The sequence below is a fragment of the Notechis scutatus genome, chromosome 6, assembly GCF_049901735.1.
Source record: "Notechis scutatus isolate UNSWTSFEM ecotype Mainland chromosome 6, rNotScu1.2, whole genome shotgun sequence".
NCBI classification, from domain to species: Eukaryota; Metazoa; Chordata; class Lepidosauria; order Squamata; family Elapidae; genus Notechis; species Notechis scutatus.
In genome coordinates, this window is record NC_142014.1 from 31,703,083 (window position 1) to 31,729,113 (window position 26,031).

Genomic DNA, 26,031 nt, shown 5'->3' on the forward strand with positions numbered 1-26,031 from the left:
GCCAGCCAGAAGCCCACCCACCTACTCATCCATCCATCCATCCGGGCGCGATGTCTATTCCCGACTTGACCCGCACCGCTTTGACAGGGTGAGGCTGTCAAAGTCTTCACACACACACACACACACACAGTGGGCACAGAATAGAACAGAACAGAATAGAAACTAGAATAGAGGATAGAATAGAATGGAATGGAATGGAATGGAATGGAATGGAATGGAATGGAATGGAACGGCATGGCATGGCATGGAATGGCATGGAATGGAATGGAATGGAATAGAGGATAGAAAATAGAATAGAAAATAGAATAGAATAGAGGACAGAATAGAGGATAGAAAATAGAATAGAGAATAGAATAGAATAGGATAGAAAATAGAAAATAGAATAGAAAATAGAATAGAAAATAGGATAGAATAAAATAGAATAGAATAACAGAGTTGGAAGGTACCTTAGAGGTCTTCTAGTCCAACCCCCTGCCTAGAAGTCCCATGCCACCGGGTACAGCTCCAACCTCCCCCCCCCCAAAAGTCCACTAGTTGTCCTTGGATAGCTGGAAGAGGCAGGATTGGCCCGGGACCCCCCTTCCTCCCTGCGCCTTCTCCGGGGGGGGGAGGAGGAGGAGGAGGAGGAGGTGATGACAACCTGACCAACTTGTCGTTGTCGCGTCCCCCTCCCTCTTCTCCTCCATCCGTTCCGGTCGCCTGGCCAACTGTCCCCGCCTCCCGGCGTCCCTGCCCCCGCTCTTTTCCACCCCTCCCCTCCCTCCCCCAGCCCCGACTTTGCACGGTACGTTCCGCACGTGAGCCGCGGCTGCTGGGCTGGCTGGCAACGCGGGCGCCCTGCAGGCGAGCGCCTGAGCAGACAGGGAGCTGTCGCGGTGGCACGGAAAGGCGGGGGGAGACAGAGGAAAAGAAGGAGGGAGGGGAGAAAGAAAGGGAGAAGGAAGGAAGGAAGGAAGGAAGGAAGGAAGGAAGGAAGGAAGGAAGGAAAGAAAGAAAGAAAGAAAGAAAGAAAGAAAGAAAGAAAGAAAGAAAGAAAGAAAGAAAGAAAGAAAGAAAGAAAGAAAAGAGTGGGGAGGGAGGGAGAGAAGAGAAAGAGAAAAGGGAAGAAAGAAAGAGAGGGAGGGAGGGGGAAAAGGCGACCTTCCAGCTTTCACATCCGTCCTTCCTCCCTCCCCCAGCCCGCCACAAACGCTCGGAGAAGTGGGGGGGAAACAAAGATCGGCCAGTCGTGCCTACAGGCGCCCCGGGTCGCCTTGGCCAGCGTCCGCGGCTTCCGCAAGGTACCGGCTGGCCAGGGAGCGGAGCAGGAGACCGCCTGGCCCGGCATGGATGAAGAGACCCCTCCGTGGCAAGAAAGGCCAGATTTAGAGCAGTTTCGGGACATCAGAGGGTAGGGCTCCTGAGGAGGAGGGGGGGTGAAGTCCTTGGGGCTCTCTGAACTTGGTTGTTTTCTTGCAGACGTTTCATTACCCAACTAGGTAATGTCGTCAGTGCTGGAAGGGAGAGGGGTTTCCAGGGAGGAGGAGGAGAGCATAGCAAAGGCAGACCAAATCTTCTCTCTCTCTCCCTTCCTTCCTCTCTCCTTTCCCCTCTCTTTCTTCCTCTTTCCCTCCCCTTCCCTCCCTTTCTCTCTTTCCCTCGTTCCCTCCTTCCTTTCTCTCTCTCTCTCCCTTTCTCTCTTTCCCTCCTTCCCTCTCTTTCCCTCTTTCCCTCCTTCTCTCTTTCCCCCTCCCTCCTTCCCACTCTCTCTTTCCCTCTTTCCCTTCCTCCCTCTCTTTCCTTCTTCCCTCAATCTCCTGTCTCCCTCCCTCCCTCCTCTCTCTTTCCCCTCCCTCCCTCCTTCTCTCTTTTTCCCCTCCCTCCTTCTCTCTTTTCCCCTCCCTCCTTCCTCTCTCTCTCCTCTTTCCCTTCCTCTCCTCCCTCCCTCCCTCTCCCCCTCTTTAAACCGAGCTGCCTGGGCCCGTGTCGGCGTGTGGGGCGCGCACGTGCCCTCGCGTGCCTGCCTGCTCCTCCCGGCGCCGGGGATTTTGCTCTGCGCCTCTGGGGCTCCTCCGGGCATCCTCGGGGAGCGCACGTGTCCCTCTCCCTCCTGACACCCGGCGCTCCCGGGCCGAGCAGCCCGCCGGGTGAAGTGGACGGGGGGGGGCGGGCGGGGAATGCCTGAGCCTCGCCGGAGACCGAGCTCTCTTCCCCCCCCCCCTTTTTTTCCCTTCCTTCTTTCCTTCCTTCCGCAGCCTGGATTCTTCCCTCTCGCCCAAGTGCCGCTTCAGGAGAAGGATGAAGCGGGACGAGAGCAAGGTAAGACGCTTTTCCAAGCTCCTTTTTCCCCCCCTCCTCCAGTAACTTCTTTTTGCAAAAAATAAAAAAATAAAAAAATTCAAAAATACAGAAACAGGATGATTCCTTCTTCTTTGGGACTTTATTCCCCCAACTTTTTAACCATTTGTCTGAAAGGGGTGTAGGGTTTCCTGCCTAGGCAGGGGGTTGGACTAGAAGACCTCCAAGGTCCCTTCCACCTCTGTGATTCTATTCTATTCCATTCGGAACCTGCAAAACTTGATCCTTTCCTCCCCCTCCTTCGGATTTAGGAAACCTACAAACTGCCCCACCGGCTTATCGAGAAGAAGAGACGCGACCGGATCAACGAATGCATCGCTCTGCTGAAGGATTTGCTCCCCGAACATCTCAAACTGACGGTACTGTGTCTTCCTCTCGGTCGCTATTTGAGTCCCGAGGACAGGCAGTTCTCGGCTTACGGCCAGTGGAGCCCCAAATGTATGTTGTTAATAGGCACAGCAATCCCCCTTAGATTTCAATACCGCTTCACGGGGCTTTTACAGCCTCTCTCCAAGCGGTTGACAGAATCAGCCTCTTGCCCCCAACCATCTGGGTCCTCATTTTAGGAAGGGAGGGAGGGGTGAGGAGGGAGGGAGGAGGGAAAGAAAGGGAGGGAGGGAAGGAAGGAAGGAAGGAAGAAGGAAGGAAGGGAAAATATATCACTTCATAGTGTGTTTACACTCTAAGTGATTTATAGAGTCAGCCTGTTGCCCCCAACAATCTGGGTCCTCATTTTACCCACCTCAGAAGGGCAGAAGACTGAGTCAGCCTCGAGCTGGCCAGGTTTGAACGCTGGCAGTGGGCAGAGTTTGCCTGCAATACTGCGCCACCAGGAAGGAGAGTGAGGAAGGAAGGAAGGGAGGGGGAGGGAGGGAGGGAGGAAGGAAGGAAGGAAGGGAGGGAGGGAGGGAGGGAGGGAGGAGGGAGGGAGGAAGGAAGGAAGGAAGGGAGGGAGGGAGGGAGGAGGGAGGGAGGGAGGGAGGAAGGAGGAAGGAAGGAAGGAAGGGAGGGAGGGGAGGAAGGAAGGAAGGAAGGAAGGAAGGAAGGAAGGAGGGAGGGAGGGAGGGAGGGAGGGAGGAAGAAGGAAGGAAGGAAGGAAGGAAGAAGGAAGGAAGGAGGGAAGGAAGGAGGGAGGGAGGAAGGAAGGAAGGGAGGGAGGGAGGGAGGGAGGGAGGGAGGGAGGGAAGGAAGGAAGGAGGAAGGAAAGGAGGGAGGGAGGAGGAGGAGGAAGGAAGGAAGGAAGAAGGAAGGAAGGAGGGAAGGAAGGAGGGAGGGAGGAGAAGGAAGGGAGGAGGAAGGGAGGAGGAGGGAGGAGGAAGGGAGGGAAGGAAGGAGGAGGAGGGAAGGAGGAAAGAAGGAAGGAAGGAAAGAGGGAGGGAGGAGGGAGGAGGAAGGAGGGAGGGAGGGAGGAGGAGGGAGGGAGGAAGGAAGGAAGGGAGGGAGGGAGGGAAGGAAGGAAGGAAGGAAGGAGGGAAGGAGGGAGGGAGGGAGGAGGGAGGAAAGAAGGAAGGAAGGGAGGGAGGGAGGGAGGGAGGAAGGAAGGGAGGGAGGGAGGGAGGGAGGAAAGAAGGAAGGAAGAAGGAAGGAAGGAGGAGGAAGGAGGGAGGGAGGGAGGAAAGAAGGAAGGAGGGAGGGAGGAAGGGAGGGAGGGAGGGAGGAAGGAAGGAAGGAAGGAGGGAAGGAAGGAGGGAGGGAGGGAAGGAGGAAAGAAGGAAGGAAGGAAAGAAGGGAGGGAGGAGGGGGAGGGAGGGGAGGGAGGAAAGAAGGAAGGGAGGGAGGGAAGGAGGGGGGGAGGGAGGGAGGAAAGAAGGAAGGAAGGAAGGAGGGAGAGGAAGGAAGGAGGAGGGAGGGAAGGAAGGAAGGAAGGAGGGAGGGAGGGAGGGAGGGGAGGAAGGAAGGAAGGAAGGAAGGAAGGAAGGAAGGAAGGAAGGAAGGAAGGAAGGAAGGAAGGAAGCTATAGACTTATACACCGCTTCATGTGGCTTTTCCAGCCCTCTCTAAGTGGTTTGCAGAGTCAGCCTGTTGCTCCCAACAATCTGGGTCCTCATTTCACCCACCTCAGAAGGAGGGAAGGCTGAGTCAACCTTGAGCTGCTCAGGATTGAACTACTAACTGGGCCGAATTAGCCTGTTGAAGTCCACATGTCTTAACGTTGCCAAGTTTCAGGGCCCCTGCTTTAACCGCTACCCGAAACTGGCTCTATGGGGCTTAGTAAATGTGCTGACCTGGAATCTTTGAATATTGGGTTGGGTTGGAAGTGCAATTTTGGAAGCAAATTCACTTTTAAACCCCACCCCCCTTATATTTTTAATCCCTTTTTCCCAAGCCTTAAGCCTTCCCAAGAATGTTTATGGGTACTTTTTATCCCACAATATTTTTGTAGGCACACAAGAAGAGACCCTTTTAAAATGGGGTGCCTTGTCACAAGCCAGTTTTGGCCGCCAGGATGTTAAAATAAAAAAAGATGTGGAGACTCTAGAAAGAGTGCAGAGAAGAGCAACATTAGGGGACTGGAGGCTAAAACATACGAATAACGGTTACAGGAATTGGGTATGTCTAGCTTGATGAAAAGAAGGACTAGGGGAGAAATGATAGCAGTGCTCCAATATCTCAGGGGCTGCCCCAAAGAAGAGGCAGTCAAGCTATTCTCCAAAGCCCCAGAGGGCAGGACAAGAAGCAAAGGATGGAAACTCATCAAGGAGAGAAGCAGCCTGGAATTAATTAAGGAGAAATTTCCTGGCAGTTAGAACAATTAACCAGTGGAACAGCTTGCCACCAGAAATTGTGGCTGCTCCATCACTGGAGGCTTTTAAGAAGAGACTGGACAATTTGTCTGAAATGGTATAGGGTCTCCTTAGCAGTGGGACAGCAGGTTTCCTGAGCAGGGGGGAGGGTTGGACTAGAAGACCTCTCAGGTCCCTTCCAACTCTGGTTAGTCCGTTGAACCAAAGCAGGACAGGATTTATTTCAAAACCGATTCGAAGGAACTTTGGGGAACCGAAGATTAGAGGCTGGTTGTGACCAGGGGCCTCTCTTTGTCCTTCCCAGACGTTGGGGCACCTGGAGAAAGCCGTTGTGCTGGAATTAACCTTGAAACACGTCAAAACTTTAACCGCCTTAACGGAACAGCAGCATCAGAGAATCATTGCTCTACAGAATGGTAAGGAAGGGGGGGGAAATCCAGCCTCGGAAAGAATATAAAAGAAAGGGCTAAATGAGGGATGGAGGGAGGGAGAAGGAGAGAGAGAAAGGAAGAGAGAGGGAGGGAGACAGAGAGGGAGGGAGAGGGGGAGAGAGAGAAAGAAAGAGAGGGAGACACAGAGAGGAGAGGAGGGAGGGGGAGAGAAAAAAGGGGAGAGAGAGGAGGCAGGGGGAGAGGGAAGGAGAGAAAGAGAGGGAGACACAGAGGAGAGGGAGAGAAGGGGAGGGGAGAGAGAGAAAAAGAGAGACAGAGGAGGCAGGGGAGAGGGAAGGAGAGAAAGAGAGATGGAGACACAGAGGGAGAGGGAGAGAGAGGCGGAGAGAGGGGAGATGGGGGAGAGAGAAAGAGGGAGAGGGAGGAGAGAGGGACAGAGGGAGAGAAAAGGGAGGGAGAGAAGAGGGAGGGAGAGAGAAAGAGGGAGAGAGAAAGAGGGGGAGACACAGAGGGAGAGAGAGAGGATGGTTGCTCTACAATTGCTACTGTCTACATTTTACTTGAAAGCAAATCTCCTTTCACGAGGGCTTCTTGACCTTTTTCCTCCCTTGTCAAGTCAGTCTTGACTCCTGGCTAATGTCCAAACAAGCCTCTGAAATTTTCTGCATAGCATTTTCAGAAATGCTTTGCCCTGCCCTGCTTCTTCCTAGGGCAGAGAGAGAAAGGGACCGCCCGAGGGCATCTAGCTGGTTTCGTGCCAAAGGCAGGACTAGAACTCAGGGTCTTCCAGCTTCTAAGACCAGGGTCTTTAGCCATCAACTCCCAAGTTTTTGCTCCAGTAAATGATTAAAAAAAAAAAAAAAAAGCTTTCATGAGTTACACGTTGGCATACCTGTTGCCCCATAAGGACCTGTTTCCTCCCGTCACTGCTGAAAACGTTGAATCAAAACCTTTTGAGATAGAAAATGTGGAGATTTGATTAAGCCAGGAGTCAAATTCTGCCTCGTTCAGGGTTGAAATGGGGCCTCTCTGAGTTGGGTGGTTTCCTTGCAGATGTTTCATTATCCCTGATGATGCTACCTAGTTTGGGTCAGGAAACGTCTGCAGGAAAACCACAAAACTCAGAGAGCACCAGGGACCCCACAGTCCTCCTCCTCCTCTTCTTCCTCTTCTTCCTCATCTTCCTCCTCCTCCTCTTCTTCCTCCCATCTCCCTCCTTTTCTTCCTTCTCCTTTTTCTCCCTCCTCCTCCTCTTCCTCTTCCTCCTCCTCCTCTTCTTCCTCCTCTTCCGCTTCCTCCTCCTCTTTTTCTCCTCTTCTTCTTCCTCCTCCTCCTCCTCCTCTTCCTCCTCCTCCTCCTCTTCTCCCTCCTCCTCCTCTTCTTCCTCCTCCTCTTCTCCCTCCTTTTCTTCCTTCTCCTCTTTTTCTCCCTCCTCCTTCTCTCCCTCCTCCTCCCTTTTCTTTCTTCTCCTCTTTTTCTTCCTCCTCCTCTTCTTCCTCCTCCTCCTCTTCCTCCTCCTCCTCTTCTTCCTCTTCTTCTTCCTCCTCCTCCTCTTCTTCCTCCTCTTCTTCCTCCTCCTCTTCCTCTTCCTCATCTTTTCCTCCTCCTCCTCCTCCTCTCCCTCCTCCTCTTCTCCCTCCTTTTCTTCCTTCTCCTTTTTCTCCCTCCTCTTCTTCCTCCTCCTCCTCTTCTCCCCCTCCTCTTCTTCCTCCTCCTCTTCTTCCTCCTCCTCTTCCTCCTCCTCTTCTCCCTCCTTTTCTTCCTTCTCTTTTTCCTCTCCCTCCTCCTCCTCCTCTTCCTTCTCCTCTTCTCCCTACTTTTCTTTTCTCCTCTTTTTCTCCCTCCTCCTCCTCCTCTTCCTCCTCCTCTTCTCCCTCCTTTTCTTCCTTCTCTCTTTTTCTCCCTCCTCCTCCTCCTCCTCCTCTTCTTCTTCTTCTTCTTCTTCTTCTTCCTCCTCTCCTCCTCTCCCTCCTCTTCTTCCTCTTCTCCCTCCTCCTCTTCTTCTTCCTCTTCTTCCTCTTCTCCCTCCTCATCCTCCTCTTCTTCCTCTCTTCTTCCTCCTCTCCTCCTCCTCCTCCTCTTCTTCCTCTTCCTCCTCCTCTTCCTCTTCCTCCTCCTCTTTCTTTGCAGACTCCCTCTCTTCTGGCACTCATGATCTTTCCTAGTTTGGGTAAGCTCAGAGAGCACCAAGATCCCACCGGGCGAGGCGCGCTTTCCTCCTGGCCGCTTGCCCACCTTCTCGCTTTTCTTCCCGCAGGGGACGGATCCCTGGAGTCTCCTCCGCAGTCCGACCTGGAGGCTTTCCACTCGGGCTTCCAAACCTGCGCCAAAGAAGTCCTGCACTACCTCGCCCGACCCGAGAGCTGCTCCGGCCGGGAGCAACGCTGCGTCCAGGTGCTCGGCCACCTGCGCGCGGTTTGCGCTCGCTTCCTGCCCGGTTGCCCCCTCTGGATCCCAAAACAGCCGCCGCCGCTGGAGCCGCGTCCCGGCGGGGCCCTGAAGCAGGAGCCCCCTCCCCAGGCGCACTGCGTGCCCGTCATCCAAAGGACTCAAAACTGGGGTAAGCGGTCCGCCCCCCAGCCGCCGCCCAGCGGCCCGGACCAAGCCGGGGAGCCGGACACCGACACGGACAGCGGCTACGGCGGCGAGTGCGAGGGGAAGAAGACCCCGCAGGCTGCCTTGAGGGTCAAGCGGGAGCCCGCGGGCGACGGGGTGGGGGGAGACCCCGAGGGGTCCAAAAGACGCAGGCTGGAGAACGCCGGCAGCCCCTCGGCTGGCCCGGGGCAGGGGGCTGGGGTCTCAGAGACCAGGCCGGCTCTTTTCAACCCCCGGATGGCTTTGGGCGTGGGGAGCGGCATTGAGGGGGCTCTCTTGGCCCAAGCCGCCCCCACCGCGCCCTTCTGCTTGCCTTTCTACTTCATCGCCCCGTCCGCTGCCTACCTGCAACCTTTCCTGGAGAAGGTCGGCTGGGAGGCATCGCTTTACCCCGCCGGGGCCGCTGCGGGACCCTTCCCCTTATTCTACCCAGGGATTTCCATCCAGGGGGCCGCCCCCGCGGCTTTGCCTTCCCTTGCCGCGGCCGAGAAAGGGAGCCCGCTTTCAGGGGCAGCCCCCCCACCCCCTCGCTTTCCCGGGCAGGGAGACCCCTCTGCTCAGACCCCTCCCCGGCTTCTCCCCCCCTCCGCAAGCCGGCCGGGCTAAAGGAAGACACGGATCCTCGCCCAAAGCTTGAGCTGCAGCAGCCCGGCTGGGGGAAACCTTCGCAAAGGGGGCCCTCTTCGGGCCAGCATTTAATCCCCCAGGAAATTGGAGGGGGGGGGCATTCCCAGAATCGGGGGAAAAGATCGAAATTGGCCATTGATTGTCTGTTTAAAGAGAGAGAAAGAGGGAGGGAGATCCCATTTCTTCCTCCTGGTTTTCTGAGGTCCTTTGGGAAACACATGTCTGAAGTGGTGCAGGGGTTTCCTTTCCTTTCCTTCCTTCCCTTTCTCCTTCCTTCCTTCCTTCCCTTTCTTTTCCTTTCCTTTTTCCTTCCTTCCTTTCCTTTTTCCTTCCTTCCTTTCTCCTCCCTTCCTTCTTCCTTTCCTTTTCCTCCCTTCCTTCTCCATCACTGGAGACTTTTAAGAAGAAACTGAACAGCCATTTCTCTGAAATGGTATAGGGCAAGGGTCTCCAACCTTAGCAACTTTAAGACTTGTGGATTTCACAAAGCAAAGCTAGCTGAGAAGATCTGGGAGTTGAAGTCCACAAGTCTTAAAGCTGCCAAGGTTGGGGACCCCTAGTAGAGGGTTTCCTGCCAGGCAGGGGGTTGGACTAGAAGACCTCCAGGGTCCCTTCCAACTCTTGTTATTCTATTATTCTGAATCACATCCCTTTGGAAAGGGGTGAAAAAGAAAGAGAAAGAAAGAAAGAAAGAAAGAAAGAAAGAAAGAAAGAAGGAAGGAAGGAAGGAAGGAAGGAAGGAAGGAAGGAAGGAAGGAAGGAAGGAGAGGGAGAAAGAAAGAAAGAAAGAAGCAAGCTTATTTGGAACAACCCTGACCTATATGAATGAGAATCTCCATAGACATGAAATGGTGCCTGTGAATGACCTTGGGATATGAAGCAAAGGGATTCTGCCTAAAGACTGATCAGATAAGAGACCACAGCTACACAAGGGCCAGGGAAAGAGAATCCGCAGGGAGCCTTTCTAGTTTCTCAGGCTGCAAAGGAGATTATGGGAGATTTGTACTTTCAGATCTGCTCAATTTTGTTAAAGTAGCCTCACAATAAGGTAAAATTAGTTCATCGGGTTGTGTTTCCTGTGTGGTCTCCCTGATAAGGCTGACAGGAACCGACATTCTCTCGGATGCAAATTGTCGATTCGAGGCTTCAGCAAAATTTCTTGCACAGGGTTATAAGGCACTCTGACAACAAGCGAGCGTGAGCAATTTGCACGTCGGTGGAGAACAGGAAGAGAAGGGAGGAACTAATAATTAGGCAAAACCATTGTGCACTAGCAACTTTATTGAGGTGTGGGCCATACGTTGTTCAAACCTGCTTCTGGTTTTTTTTTGGCAGACCTAGAGTGCAAGGTCAAAAAAGTCAAGATGGCACCTGCAGTCATGGAAGCCAATCCCTCTTCCACCCCAGCCTTTCCCTGCCTTGCCATTACAGATTCAAGCGATGTACGAATTGTGTGTGCGTGGGCGAGTGCTTGCACTACATACACACTAACACAATTGCTTTGGTCCCCTTTCTGTCACTTGGGAGACACTCTTGATTTCAAATTCCCTTGATTTATGAGGCAGGGTTATAATTTACAAAAAAAACAACAACCAGCCACCATCACCTGGCACACCTCCCATTAAAAGTGAATCTTATGAATGTTTACAGAAATAAATCTTAGCATCCTCGGTGGGAGGTTTACCACCAGGGAAGCATACTGAGGAGGGAGGCTGCATCTAACTTTTTGTATGTTTGCAAATTGTAGTGATTTGTCAACTGTTCCCTTTCACTGATAAGGTTACCTAGTTGGGTAATGAAAGGTCTGGAAGGAAACCACTAAGCTCAAGAGAGCACCAAAGACCCCCATAGTCCTCCTCTCCCTTTTAGCACTGATGACATTACCTAGTTGGGTCATGAAACGTCTGCCAAGAAAACCACCCAGCTCAGAGAGCACCAAGGACCCCACAGTCATCTTCCTCCTCCTCTTCTTCCTCCTCCCTGCACACACCCCTCACTTCTAGCACTGATGATGTTACCTAGTTGGGCCATGAAACGTCTGCCCAGAAAACTACCAAGCTCAGAGAGCACCAGGGACCCCAGAGCTCAACCCTGAGCAACAAATGCTCTCTTCCACTTTTCTTAAAATCCTCCAGTGATGGAGCACCCATAATGTCTGGTAGCAAGCCGTCCCACTGGTTAATTGACCTCCCTGTTCGGAAGTTTCTCCTTCATTCCAGGTTGCTTCTCTCCTTGGTTAGTTTCCATCCCTTGTTTCTTGCCTTGCCTTCTGGTGCTTTGGAAAATAAGTTGACCCCCTCTTCTTTGGGGCAGCCTCTCAAATACTGGCATCCTGTCATCGTGTCCCCCCTGGTCCTTTTGTCTAGACTGGCCAAACCCAAATCCTGCAACCCTTCTTCACGTTTTTATCTCCAAGCCTTCAATCAGTCTTGACATCTTTTTTCTTTTGGTAATGTGGGGACTAAAACTTGGTTGCTCTATTCCAGATGTGGTCGATAGAGTTTGATTTTCTATTTACCTAGAGTGTACGGGAATTTGGCCAATGTAGGGGAGGTCGCCGACAAGGGACGTTTTACTGCAATTAACCAACAGGTTTGCAAAAAGGCGATTCAAGGTGAAATCTTTCGGTTTCCAAAAATCCCGCGTTCCCCTTCGGTTGAGAGATGTTGACAGATGCCGTCATGCAACGAGAGCTTTCTTAACCGGGCTTAAGCCAAAAACCTCATCTCTGGTATTTTTAGGCTGTTATCAAGGTAGAGAAATCTCACTTGAGTGTTATGTAAGAGGTGAGCTATGGCCTTGTCTGAGGATGAGTGAGTAAACTGAAGACAAATGAGTAATTTCGGGACGGTTTGTTGTTCGCCTCACACTGCGTCAAGCCAAGTTGTCTCCTTCCCTCCTTCTCTTTGGCTTATTATTAAGATAGTTGTTCAAGACATCCGAGGAATGATTCTCCCACCATGCTATTTTTGTAGAAGATACGTGCTATTTTGAGTTTTAAAAAAATATTTCCTTGGAAGAGGAATAGCAGTAGCAGAAGAGTTGCACTGCTCGATACAAGCTTACGCTGTCTTAAATTATTATTTTTTTTAAAAAATGCTGCTTTGGCAGAAAGGGAGAGAAGAAAAAGGCTGTCTAAAAAAAATCAGAATGTGAGGATAGGATATTAATCTTTTTATTGAGTATTTTCAGCTGATCGTGACTTCGGATGTCAAAGATATTTCCAGAATATTTTGTGATTTCAAGAAAGAGATCGTACTGAATAATAATAAAAGATCCTTTAATATACGGTGTGGCTGGTCCAGTTATTAAAGTTCTTTAGCTAACTATGGATTTGTTCTCCTTAAGTTATCACTGTCTTTCCACGAGATCATCGAAGAAGGGCAAGGTATAAAACTCAGGCCTTTGTGCATTTTAGCACCTTTTTAAAAATACAAACTGGGTCTCAAAACATCTCACTGGTTGCACAAAGAACCTTTTTGGAGCATGGATGTGCTCCAAAGCTTTCAGTAATGGCCTATCTTGGAAACTGGTGTACTGCATTTTGTAACGATTCTAGTGTCCTCACCTAGGCTCCCCCAAAAGCACGAAGCCGACTCCTTGTCCTGATAAAACCCCTTTTATTTAATTTGCAGTGAATTCCTCTCCAACAAAGTCCCGGCCAATGGTCTTTCATGAGATTTCACAACGACAGACCTTTATCAGGCTTGGAGAGCTGCCAGGCCGATATCTTCCAAACACCATGCTGTAGCAGACAATACTTGGCAAGAAGTCAGGAACAGATCTTCACCCTAAGAGTTTTCATCTATTTTCTCCAGCACGCAAAAAAATATGAAATTAGGTAATCAGCGTCAACATCATCCAAGTGAATGAGCTCTAATGAAGATTTTGTAAAGGGTAGGTTCCTGCTTGGGCAGGGGGTTGGACTAGAAGATCTCCAAGGTCCCTTCCAAACTCTGTTATCTGTTACAGGTAGCCCTCGACTTATAACAGCTCATTTATGGATTGTTCGAAGTGACAACAACAGCACCGAAGAGTGACTTAGGTGTTCTGACCTAGACCTTCCCAAGATCATGAACCTGACTCCTTGTCCTGATAAAATCCCTTTCATTTAGGTTATAAAGGGAATTCCTCTCCAGCAAAGTCCTGGCAAACAGTCTTTTAAGAGGTTTCACAATGACAGACCTTTATCAGGCTTGGAGAGTTGCCAGGCTGATAGCTTCCAAACGCCATCCTGTAGCAGCAGTTACTTGGCAAGCAGTCAGGAACAGATCTTCACCCGAATGAATTAAACTAATTGTCTCCTGCAAACACCACTCCCCTTCCACTCCTCCTTTATTCCCTATGGGAGGGGCCATTCACCGTCCACCTGTGCCTTTACTCCTGAGTTGACCCTTGTTCCTTAACAGTTCCCTTCTCCTGGCAGCTCTGCGCATGCGCACACTGGGAACAGGCTCCAGCTGTTCTTCTTCCCCACTTATCTCCGACTCCAAAGGCAGCTGATTAACTGTCAGATGGCCCTGGCCCCATCTCTGCCTCTGACACAGAGCCCTCGTCTGAGTCTTCCCCACACTCCAGGACTGGCCCATGTCCCTCCCCAACCTCCTCACCATCCAAATCTGCCGCCAGCTCCACTGGCTGCTGGCCGGCCACAACATATAGGACTCAGTGCTCTTCAAAACCAGCCCAACGTAACACGCAATGCACTAGTGTAAAGTCCTTGACTTATAACCACCAGAATTTCCATTGCTATAAGAAATCTGATTGTTAAGCGAGTCGCCCCAAACATGACCTTTTTATTTTTGCTCCCGTTTAATGAATCACTTACTGTCGTTAAGCGGATCCCACATGGTGATTTTGCTCGTCGGAAACCCGGTTTGAAAACCTCGTTAAATAATGAGGTTGTTGGATCCGTTGGCTCTTTTATTGGCAATGGAAATTTTATTCAAAAAATAGTAAAGCAGCAAAAATACCGAGCGAATAAATAAATAAAACAGAATTGTTTTGTCATCTCCATACAAGCGATGGCCTTCATCCAAAACATGAAAATACTGTAACAAATAGAATAAATGTGCATGAAGTAATGCCTTAAAAAAAAAAAAAACCAGCTGGAATACAAAAGTAATACTTTTGTGATATATCTATATCTTTATCTCTATCTATTATCTATCTGTCTGGATATATATAGATATATAAATATATCACATATTCGATAATGTATTTAATAAAATACAGCACAGAGCTATTCGATAATGGAAAATAAATCAGAATACAGGTTTGTTATGTACAATGACAATTAAGGCCTAATTCACATTATATAAAGCACGTTAGGAATTTTGTTCAACTCGGAGAGTCTACAAAAGGAATTTAAAGAAGGAAACTCTCTGGATGACTCCATCAAGGTGCAGTGTTGTGCCAGCGAGTAAACCTAACCAAATCTTCTCACCTATGGAGAAAACATAAATCTTGCTCAAAGGCTAACCCATCTGATAGACGTGCTGCTGAGCTACACATAGTTCACCATTTTCTAAAGTCTAGAAAACACAAAAGACTGGCCTTCATCATGGACTGATAGACTTCAGATGGTCTTATCTCCATCCCTAAGGGCAGGAGTGCCCAACTTGGCATGGCTGGCTGAGGAATTCTGGGAGTTGAAGTCCACAGGTCTTAAAGTGGCCAAGGCTGGACCTTAGATTAAGGATCTATAACTATCACCCTAGACTTGTCGAAATTCTTCTCCTTTAAAAGCAAAATAGAATGAAAGGTGTTTTTTGTTGGCATTTGTCCTTTGTTTCTATTCTCATTAAAGATGACGTGAACGATGGAGAAGCAATAAAAAAATGTGAAGTCCTCTATTCTCCTGCCTAAGCAGGGGGTTGGACTAGAAGACCTCCAAGGTCCCTTCCAACTCTGTTATTCTATTCTACTCCCCACTGGGCTCATCATACCTGCACAATTCATTTTCTTGCATATCTTTTGAAAGTGGATAGCTTATCAAATGCAATGTCGGACTGCAGACTTCATAATATTTGAGTGGGAAGAATTGGGATTCATAGGAAAATTAGAAGGAGGGGAGGGAATGAGGTAGGATGATTTAGGCTGTACCCTAAGAAGAAAATTGATAACTCTATAAAGCACGGTTTTCCATTATTGGAACCCTTTTAATTACATCTCTTTGAGGACTTTTTAATTTCCAAGGACTAAACAGTGCAAATAATCCAATCCACACCATTTAGAACTTCGTAATGTAATTTAAGACAATTCTGTTACCAGCTAAACTAAACTTACTTACTGAAGACTTTGGAAGGAAATATTCAAATGTTGGCAGATGGTTAATTTCAAAGCAAACAACAGATTTTTACAGACACGGTTTGGAGAAGCATTGTAGGAGGCTAAGTTAAGTATCAGTGCAACTCAACTTTTGCCATGAGTCCTTTAGCTCGTGGTTTGTACTTTGCACCAGATGAAATAACTATTTGAATGAATGCAAAGTTAACTTTGGTTGCATTTCAAAATCCCTGCTCCCAAAGGAACACACCAAGGATCATTTTTGGGTGGATCAAATCTTGGCTGAAGGACCCATTCACACCATCTCCATCTTAGTTAGCACTTTCCAGAAACGTGGAGCAACGGTTGGCTGACTGTTAAGTTCTGGAAATTGAAACCTTATACATCTGGTAAACATTGAAGCCTGCACATCTGGAGAAAGCTATTACAGAGGTTCTAGGTTGCACTAGATGATGTGCAGGCAGTTAAATATAGCAAAATGCACTACTATGCTTTTGCGATTGGATATTGTCGAAGAAAATTCATTTGCCAAACCAGTTGTCCTTTGAATTTATGTACATCAACAATTTTTTGTTTCATGATGTCAAATCCTGTTTTTGTTACAATTCTAGGCAAGGAGAGATTAAATTTCTCCAACGGATATCTGATCAGCAAAATCCAGAATACCAAGGGAAGGAAGGAGAAGTATTTACAAAGAGTTTTATATTTTAATGGGGAGAATCCAAGCTTCTCCTTTGTTGAAACAAATCTTTTGACAAAGTTGTACGGTGTGTACGTAACACACTACTAGTTTCGGCTGGATTTGGGCACTGCATAAGATGTGTGTGTTTTGAATTCTTTGTCTGTTTTCTCCTTCTTGGGAGAACGGGGGATTCTCTTAAAATTGGAGTTACCTTGTTTTTCAGGTAAATGTGTTATCACTTCAAAGAAAACAAGATCATTTCGTTCATCACCCTATTCTCAGAAAAAGGAATACAACTAATAAGGCCTGAATTCTGATTTTACAGTGTTATCAAAATGAACATCAGTTTCCAAATAATTCTGAGACATTTCCATAATATCCAGAAACGCAGAAACATCCTGAAATGCTCAAAATATATTCCTGTGTTCTGCTTGACATAATACTTCAAACGCTCAGAAATCTAACTGCTAAAATAACATGAACTTGTGACATATGTGCTTATTATTCCTATCGTTCTGGGACATGCATTCTTCTTCTGAAAAACAAAAATCCCTATTCTATTATTTTGGGTAGTAATTGGGTGACGAGCTACATTAGAAATAAATGTGCTTTTATTTAAATAAATGACCATTTCTTCAGGAACCTTTTTTGTATCATCACATTCGGGGCTGAAATAATTTTGCAAACAGTTATAGAAATATATATGCATCTATCTATCTATCATCTATCTATCTATCTATCTATCTATCTATCTATCTATCTATCTATCTATTATATATGTCTTCTTTCTATAGGCAAGGCATCAGGGTGGAGCTGTCCAGCTATTTCATATTTCACGGCCTGAGCATTTCTCATCCATTTTATGTACACCTGAAACCAATCTGATGGAAAAAAAATCTGGTTTTGCAAAAAAAGAGAAAAAAAGTTGTTATGCAGCTGTCCAACTACCATACATGGGTGTTTCTGGCTTAATAAATTGTAAGTGGCACAAATCCACATTATAATGGAGGATTGTGTCTTTCCTGGCTATAATACAAGAACACTGTAGTGGTAAAAATAATAATAAAAATTATAAAAATAAACGGTGAGAAATTCCTTTGGCAAGACATTGGACTAAAGAGAAAGCATTTTGTTCCTTGATAGGCATATTCATTATGGCAAAATATGTCAAATATAAACTTCAGTATCATCATAAAACACTATTTAACTAGAAGATCTTCAAATGCTAAGTGTAATCCTTAACAAAGTGGAGTTTCGGGCCTGAGGATCTTTTAAGTGGGGAAAAAATCCATTGGCTATTAAAAAAGGGAGGGGAAAAATATCCCACAATGGCTGTAACACAACAAACACCCACCACAACATAAACTCTTTTTTTCTTTTAAGCTTCAGTCCATTTGGACATTGTGACTCTTTGTGCAGTGACAAAACACATCATTTTTATCATTGTACACATTCATTTGTATCTGTGCAGATTCTTTCTTTCTTTCTTTCTCTCTCTCTCACACACCTACATACGTACACAAACACACGTTTCACGCTGCAGGCATGGCATCATCCTGGGCAAAAACCCAAGTTCTACCTGACCTAAAATTGGGACTTTCTCCAGCTTTTTGTCCTTCAATTCTCTTTCGAAAGGCAAGTGGCCAATCCCTAGCATGGCCAATTATGAAACATACTAAAGCTTGCAACCTAGTAGTAGTTGGGAGGATTGTGTATGTTTGCCTTCTTTTCTTTAATATTTAGGATCCCTCACCCCGAGTTGCAGCTTCATCACCACAGCTCCAACAAGCAACAGGTTGGGGAAGATCTACCAAGCTCTTATCAACACATGGTGTAAATGATGCTACAGAGATGTGAAGAAGGACAGAGGGAAAACTTAATTCAAAATGGCGTCTTAGAGATAGCAGCAGCCATGGATGGGGGAGTAATACAGGCCTACTCTAAGGCACGACCTGCAACTAGAAACGATATGCCCGCATTCATACACCATAGATTAATCCCTAAATAATCCAACTGCGTAGAGCAGAGTTGGGGAAACGATGGCCCTTCGATCACTTCTGGACTTCAACTCCCAGAATTCCCGAGGCAGCCATGGGGGACTTCCAAACTCCCAGGATTCCTAAGTCAATGATGTTGGCTCAGGAATTCTGGGAGTTGAAGTACACATGTCAACCAAAGGGCCATCATTCCCTACCCCAGCAAAGAGAGTGAGCATTTTGGGAGGGTGAGAGGGGTGTGTGTGTGTCTCAGATCAGCCACGGATGCCTGCTAAGAAATATTTATGCTTCAGAAATAGCAATAATACTAATATTTAAAATAAAAGAAAATGAAGGAAGCTATTTTGACATGGCTGTTCAGGGAGGAATGGCTGCCACCATTGTGTTTTGGTCCTCGCCGTAAAATTGGCGCCTGGCGTGAGATTAAAAAAGAGGCCATGAAATGCCCCCGGTTTGATAAGTTTTCAAATGCCAGATTTGATCATCATCTTCTTCTTCTTCCTCCATAGGTCACGGTGAGAAGAAACCTAGCAGGAGGAAATGGGTTGCGGTCCTCGGTTACCTCCATATGTCCTCCCCAGAGGGACATTGGGCCGTTATACGTAAATGCCCTCCGGGTTAAATCCAGAGGACAGCGGGTTCTGCAAGATCCGAAGGTTGCTGGGAAGCTGCCGTGAGGAACTCGGGCGTTTGAGGGAGCTGGTTTGAAAGGCGGGTTCTGCGGGAGGAGAAACGAGGTTAGTTATGACGTCTTCGAAGGGGGCTCAAGCCTTAAACAGGTTCTGCCTAAAGAGGGAAAGGTGAATTGACAGAAGGCTGAGTCTGGGCAGAGATCGAACTTCTGGCAGTTGGCAGAATTAGCCTGCGATGCTGCATCCTAATCACTTGTGCCAGGATGGATGGATGGATGGATGGATGGATGGATGGATGGATGGAAGGAAGGAAGGAAGGAAGGAAGGAAGGAAGGAAGGAAGGAAGGCTGAGTTAAGCTTGAGCCGGTCAGGATTGAACTCCTGACAGTGGGCAGAGTCAGCCTATAATACTGCATTCTAATCACTGTGCCACCATGGCCCGCCTTTCCTTTCCTTTCCTTTCCTTTCCTTTCCTTTCCTTTCCTTTCCTTTCCTTTCCTTTCTCCCTTCCCTTCCCTTCTTCCCTCACGCTCTCCTTCCCTCCCTTCCCATTCGCAATAGCACTTACATACCACTTCACATTGCTTTACAGCCCTCTCTACGGGATTTACAAAGTCAGCCTTTTACCCCAAACTACCTGGGTCCTAATACTACCGACTTCGGAAGGACAGAAGACTGAGTCAACCTTGTCTTATCTCCCTATCTTGTCTCGCTACTCCCAATGCAAGGGTGCCCAACCTTGGCAACTTTAAAACAGGAGTGGGATCCTACCAGTTCGGTCTGGTTCTACAGAACCGGTAGCTCCGAAGAGCAGCTGACACTGAATCGGTTCGCTGTAATGAGGTTTTGGCCTGCTGTTTGCCCCACCCGGGCTCTAGGCTGTCCTTTAGTGGCTGCGTTTTCCTCCTCAGTGCAGCTCGCCAGCTGGAGAAGGTAAATGCTTGCTGGAGCTGATAGCGCGCAGCATATGCAGTGTGCATTTGATGTGCATGCACACGCTCCACAAACCAGTTATTATGTTGGTCGGATCCCACCTGCTTTAAAACCTGGCTGGCTGGGGAATCTTGGGACTTGGAAGTCCACAGGTCTTAGAAGTTGCCACCAAGGTTGGGCACCCCCGACTCGATGTGTCTATCTTCTCCTTTCTCTTCTTTAGAAATGAAAGTTGCTTGTGTGCAAATTAGTTGTGAACCTGCCAACATCTCTCCCAGCGTTCCTGCCCAATCCTCAAAAGACCACGGGTGAACTTTCAACGGATCCCTCCTAAGATCTGTTTGAGGAAGGGGGCAGGAGCAGGGGTGGGATTCTACCAGTTTGGACAGGTTTGGGCGAACCGGTAGTTCTGGCGGTCGTTTAGCTCCGCCCATCCACCCCTGCCCTAGTCTGCCCTTTATTTCCGTGTTTTGCAGCTCAGCCGATTTACGCAGCACCGTGGATGGCCACGCCTCCGCTGTTTTCCTCACCGGGGCTGCAGCAGAAGGTAAGTATTAGCTGAAAATGGGCAGTTTTGAAACGCTGCAAAGCGCATGCTCACCGAACCGGTTGTTACCCCGGTTGAATCCCACCCCTGGGCAGGGGTGTGTGTAGTCATCTCAAAACTACCCGTCATGCCCCCTGTCAGAGTCTGAATCCGAGGAGGAAGACGAACAGCTGACAAGGAGCAGGAATGTGGCTCCGTTGGCTGTGGAGGAAACTGGGGAAGAGCAAAGTCCGGCTGGGCACAGCAGGGGAGAGGTAGAACAAGGGAGAGGGAATTCGGAGGAAGACCCACCCCCTCTTCATCCTAGGGCAAGCAGGATGGAGAAGGGAGCAACCTGGATTGCGTGGCTTACGGGGGAGGAAAGGGCCCTGATTCCCTTCATTAGCCACACCTGGGAAGAGAGTTTAAAAGAGATGTATGCTGGGAGCAAACGTGAGTTTATCTTGTGTTGACTTTGGTTATCTGCGTTCCTGGCATCCTCCCAACTGTTTGGTTTACTGCTGTGCCTTCACATCTGGAATTCCTTCTCCTGACTAATGACCTCATTTTGCCTTGATTGGACTTTTAGTTACAGTTTTTGTTGACTATATTTTGGACTTGATTCTCTGCAGCCAAAGGCTGTTCCTGGGACAGTTGTTCTCCGGCCCAGAAGGTAACCAGGACATTGGGGGGCAAAGTTGGAGCTAATATAGGAACTCCTAAGGATTATCTGACTGTGCTGCCTTTGTGCCACGCCCCTTTGGGTCATCACACTACCTTTCTCCAGCTCTGGGTGTGATGTCTCCAATTCAACGGGCTCAGCCGGAAGCACCGTGACTTTTGTCCCCGTCTGCTGGATGAACTGTTGGAGGTTGACTTGACGCAGTTCTTTTGTCAGCTGCTCCAGTTCTTGTTCTCTTTCCTGAGAAGAAGAAAGGAAAACAGATTTAGCAGCAAGAGTTGGAAGGGACCCCGGAGGTCATCCAGCCCCGCCCCTGGCTCTCACAGGAGACTAGTTCCGATAGAGGGCCATCCAGTCTTTTCTTAAAGGCCTCCAATGATGGGGCTGCCGCAATTTTCCGCAGGCAATTTGTTCCACTGGTTAATTATTCTCACTATTAGAAAAGATTCAACCAGACAGGACTGAAGGATGCCGAATGATTTTTAACAGAAATGAAAATAACTGGCTTTCCAGGATAAATCAGGGCTAATTTTCCATTCTCGCTCCACCCAAACCACCCAAGGAAGTTAGTTATTTCATGACTTTGGCAGCTGCCATCGATGGATCTCGTTCCAACAACCGGGTTCTCTTTAGCAATCTGCAGAGTAGACCCTGACTTGCCACCATTCTGTTCTGACTCAGCTCCCCAAACACGACAAATCCTTTGTAGATAAATCAATGATTCCTTTATTAGGAGCACCAGCAGCACTAGCAAAAAGACATTACCTAGTTGGGTAATGAAACGTCTGCAAGAAAACAATTAAGCTCAGAGAGCACCAAGGTCCCCATAGTCCTCCTCCTTCTCCTCCTCCTGGCTTTCTTCCTCCTCCTCCTTCCCCTCTCCTCTTCCTTCTTCCTTCTCCTCCCCTTCCTCTCCCCAAACATCATTCCCTTCTAGCACTGATGTTGTTACCTAGTTGCGTAATGAAACGTCTGCAAGAAAACAATTAAGCTCAGAGAGCACCAAGGTCCCCATAGTCCTCCTCCTTCTCCTGGCTTTCCTCCTCCTCCTCCTTCCCCTCTCCTCCTCCTCCCTTCTCCTCCCCTTCCTCTCCCCAAACATCACTCCCTTCTAGCACTGATGCTGTTACCTAGTTGGGTAATGAAACATCTGCAAGAAAACCACCCAGCTTGGAGAGCCCCATGGAGTCGAACTGCACCCAAAGGAAGGGCAGGTCAATGCTTTTCTCTTTCTTTTCTCCTTCATGCTTTTTTCCCCCTCTTATTTTCCCCTTGCTTTCCTTTCTCTTTGTATTTCTCTAACGCAACGTTTGAAGACCGAAAGTGGATCCCACCTGCAGCCGCTTGGTCGCCTGCCCCAGAGACCTCTCGACAGCTTTGAGGCCGTTTTCCAGCCGGAGGCTTTGCTGGCCGTGGAGCTCAAGTTCTCCCCGGACTTTCTCGATCTTCTCTCGGACTTCTTCCTCGTTGACTTGAGCCTCCTGCACTTCCCGCTGCAGCTTCTCGGCCTCCAGGCCGCTTTCCATATGGCGGATCTGGGCCAGGTAGTCCCTCAGCTGGCTTTCACAGTCCGCGACCCCCTGGCGGGTCTCCATCAGCTGCTCCTTCAGCTGCTTCTCGTTCTCCTGCTCGATCTGGAGCTCGTTCTCCCAGAACTCCTCCTCCTCGATCTCCACCTCGTTCCTCTTGAGCTTCTGCTCCAGCTTCAGGATGTCATCCTCCAGGCTGAAGCTGAACTTCTGCTCCCAGTAGCGGATCTCGGCCTCATCCGAGTCCAGCCGTTTCTCCCCCGACTGCAGCTTCTCCGCCTGGAGGCGGACGAGCTTCTTCAGCTCGTCTGCCGTGGTCTTGCAGTGGAGGACTTTCTGCTTGAACTCGGACTCTTTGCTCTTCCCGAAAATGTCCATCAGTCCTTTGGCCCCACCGGTGAACGTCAACGACTTGCGCTTGGGCTCCCTCCTTTTGATGGACTTGTCGTTCGAAGGCCTGAGCTTGGCCAAGGGAGGCAAGCTTTGCCGGTACAAAGTCCTTTCCGGGATCCGAGCGACGCTGTCTGAGGTCGGCCGCTCGCTAAGTGACGGCCCGGTGCGCCGTAAGACGAGCTGCACATCGCCGGCGTGTTGTCCCCATTTGTTCAAGGAAATGATGGGGTTCTCATGAGGCGATAAATGTCTCTCCGTATCCCGCCATTTTTCTATCAGGGTGTACCTCCCCGTACGACCTATAAAAAAAAAGATAGAAGAAATGAGGACCTGGACGTACAGGAAGTCCTTGACTTACGACAGTTCATTAATAGCCATTGGAAGTTACAACGGCCCTGAAAAAGGGGATTTGGGGTTGTTTTTCACACTTATGGCCATTGCAACGTGATTTACATTCGGATGCTTGACAATCGATTCATGTTTATGATGGTCACAGTGTCTTCGCGATCCCGTTTTGCGACCTTCTGACAAGCAAAGCCAGATTCACTTAATGACCTTGTGACTAACTGAATAACTGCAGTGATTCACTTAACGATGGTGGCCAGAAAGGTTGTAAAATGGAGCAAAATTCTCTTTAACAAATGTGTCCCTCAGCAACACAAATTTTGGAGCTCAATTGTGGTTGTATCTTGAGGACTTCCTGTAAGAGCATTGATTACAGGTAGTCCTCGACTTATGACGGTTCACTTAGTGGCCGTTCGAAGTTACAACAGCCCTGAAAAAAAGAGATTTAGGGTTGTTTTTCACACTTACGGCCATTGCAACGTGATTTACTTTTGGATGCTTGACAATCAATTCATATTTATGATGTCATAAACATGAATCACTTGTCAAGCAGCCGAATGCAAATTGGAAATGTGTCTCGTGATCCCCTTCTGCGATCTTCCAATAAGCAAAGTCAATGGGGGAAACCAGATTCACTTAACAACTGTGTGACTCATTTAACATCCGCAGTGATTCACTTAGCAAATGTGGTAAGAAATGTCGTAAAATGGACCAAAACTCACTTAACAAATGTGTCCCTTAGCAATATAATTTTTGGAGCTCAATTGTAACAGATAACAGATAATCAGAGTTGGAAGGGACCTTGAGGGTCATCTAGTCCAACCCCCTGCCCAAGTGGGAGACCCTACACCATTTCTGACAAATGGCAGTCCAGTCTCTTCTTGAAAGTCTCAAATGATGAGACTCCCACAACTTCCAAAGGTAACTTCTGTTCCATTGGTTGATTCTTCTCACTGTCAGACAATTTCTCCTTATATCCAGGTTGAATCTCACCTTGATCAGTTTCCATCCATTGTTCCTTCTCTGGCCTACAGGCGCTTTACAAAATAGCTTGACCCCTTGTCCTCCCTGTGGCAGCCCCTCAAATATTGGAAGGCTTCCATCATGTCTCCCCTGGTCCTTCTCTTCACCAGACTAGCCATGTCCAGTTCCTGCAACTGTTCTTCCTATGTTTTAGCCTCCAGTCCCCTCATCATCCTGGTTGCTCTTCTCTGTACTTTTTCTACAGTCTCAACATCTTTTTTATAATGTGGTGACCAAAAGTGGATGCTGTACTCTATCTGTGGCCTTACTAAGGCTTTATAGAGTGGTATTAGTACCTCCCTTGATCTGGATTGTATCCCTCTGTTAATGCAATTTAGGATTGTGTTGGCTTTTTTGGGTGCTGCTGCACACGGCTGGCTCCTATTTAGCTGGTTGTCCACTAAGACTCCAAGATCCCTCTCCCAGTTCCTGCTATTGACCCTGGTTTCACCCAGTCTATATGTGTCCTTTTGGTTTTTCTTGCCTAAGTGTAGGACTTTACTTTTCTCTACATTGAATTTCATTTTGTTAGACAGGGCCCAGGGTTCTAGTCTGTCAAGATCCATCTGAATCTTGAGCCTATCTTCTTGGGTGTTGGCTATTGTGGTCGTATCTTGAGGACTTCCTGTAAGAGTATTGATTACAGGTAGTCCTCGACTTACGATGGTTCATTTAGTAACTGAAGTTACAACGGCACTGGGGAAAAAAGTGACTTATGACCGTTTTTCACACTTAATGACCGTTGAGCATCGACCAGGGTTACATGAGCAAAATTCAACTGACTCATATGTATGACCGATACAGTGTCTCGGGATCACAAATGAGTCATTTTGCGACCTTCTGACAAGCAAAAGCTATGGGGAAAGCCAGATTCACTTAAGAACGGCGTTAGTAGCTTAACAACTGCAGTGATTCACTTAACAACGGTCTCAAGAAAGGTCGTTAAATGGGGCAAAATTCACTTAAGACGTGTCTCACACAGCAAGAGAAATTTTGGGCTCCATTGCGGTTGTTAAGTCAAGGACTAACTGTCACTGCAATGACAGGGATGAGCCAGCAGAGGGCAGAATCACACCAGAAGAGCACTAGACCCAAATTTTCAAAGTTATTAGATGATCAAACTATTTACTAAACTGGTAAAGTAGTTTATCATAACTTAATGGAAACCACATTAGCACCAGCACTTTGCAAACTAAGACGCCACATCGATTAGAGTGTGGATGAGGCGTGTGGGTGTGTGGGTGTGGGTGTACATACATACATACAATCACTTTCTTAACATCAACAAATTATTTAATGCACTGGGAAAGCAGTTTGTGAGAATTTAACCTGAATCTACATCTGCAAATGAACAAGCCGTATCTACAAAAAGGTCTTGATGGGGCTTGCATAAAATTCACTCCATAACATTAAAACTACTGCAGTGGAAATGTAGTTTTTGATAATTAAAACTACATTTTTTTAAAAAAAAAAGTAGTTTCAATTGAATGAATGGTTTATATTTAAAAACCCCACCTAGGAAGGGGAGGAAGTAGAGTAGAATCAGACTTGCAAGATTCTTCATTGCGAACACCACAAGGTAGTGAGGGGAGGGGGGAAAGGGCGGAAGGGGAGAACTTGCCCCACTTGCCCCACGCGTCTGGCCTGGCCACTGGGCTGCTTCTTTCCGCTTCTTTCTTCTGCTTTTGCCTGCACGCAAGGAAAGCAGCAAAAGTCTTTCTTTCTCTCACCCAACTCTGCCAGAAATGAGTCTTTGGGACCTTGCAAGGCCTCCTGCTCCAAGAGGCTGCACCAGCAAAGACTCATTTCTGGAGGAGTTTGGGGTAGAGAAAGAAAGACTTCTGCAGCTTCTGCTGCTTTCCTTGCATGAAGCCAAAAGTCTCTCTCTCTCCCCCTGAGAACGGAGCTGGAGACGGTATCCTGCGATCCCAAATAAAGAATGATCGATCAGTAGGAAAACGGGGTGGGGGATTTTCCTACAGACTTTTTGGGGGGATTTTCCCAGGGTCTCTGGTCCGTGGGATTTAAAATTACGAGTTTGGTGGTCCATGAGATCCAAAAGCTTGGCGACCCCTGATGTTTTGTTTCACACTTATGACCACGGCAGGGCTGCTGGGGGTTTGCAGGGGTTCAGGAGAGCCCCTAGCTAAGATTCTGTGCAATTTGGAGAACCCCCAAATCCCACTCCTGGCTGGTCCTGCCCACCCCTCCCTGCCTTTCCCTGCCAAGGAGTCCCCCTGCGGCCTGTTTGGGATGCAGGTAAGTGTAAGGCGTGCAGGGAGGCTTGGGGAGGGCAAAAAATGGGC

General features: G+C 48.3%; 2 protein-coding genes across 5 annotated transcripts in view; one reads left to right on the top strand and one right to left on the bottom strand.

Moving 5' to 3' along the window:
- The first annotated feature begins 1,211 nt into the window (after window positions 1-1,211).
- BHLHE41 (basic helix-loop-helix family member e41) lies at window positions 1,212-8,815 on the top strand. Of its 2 annotated transcripts, XM_087967900.1 has the most exons (5): window positions 1,212-1,390; window positions 2,235-2,298; window positions 2,589-2,696; window positions 5,386-5,497; window positions 7,731-8,815. In XM_087967900.1, exons 1-5 carry the CDS (start codon window positions 1,326-1,328, stop codon window positions 8,672-8,674), a joined length of 1,293 nt encoding a protein of 430 aa, XP_087824026.1. In that variant the 5' UTR covers window positions 1,212-1,325; the 3' UTR covers window positions 8,675-8,815. The 2 variants fall into 2 exon arrangements, with proteins under 2 accessions (XP_087824026.1, XP_087824027.1); XM_087967901.1 differs by lacking the exons at window positions 1,212-1,390; window positions 5,386-5,497 and having other exon boundaries at window positions 2,052-2,298.
- A 6,020-nt stretch (window positions 8,816-14,835) lies between these two features.
- The window catches only part of RASSF8 (Ras association domain family member 8), an 83,522-nt gene continuing 72,326 nt past the window's right edge, over window positions 14,836-26,031 (bottom strand). Inside the window, exons 3-5 of one of the 3 annotated variants that reach the window (XM_026667854.2) lie at window positions 21,770-22,656; window positions 20,531-20,675; window positions 14,836-18,380 (exon numbers count right to left, since the gene is read on the bottom strand). In XM_026667854.2, coding sequence (XP_026523639.2) covers window positions 18,259-18,380; window positions 20,531-20,675; window positions 21,770-22,656 — 1,154 coding nt within the window. In that variant the 3' untranslated portion in view covers window positions 14,836-18,258. The remainder of the gene's footprint in view (window positions 18,381-20,530; window positions 20,676-21,769; window positions 22,657-26,031) is intronic. The other 2 variants (XM_087967902.1, XM_087967903.1) reach the window with 2 other exon arrangements.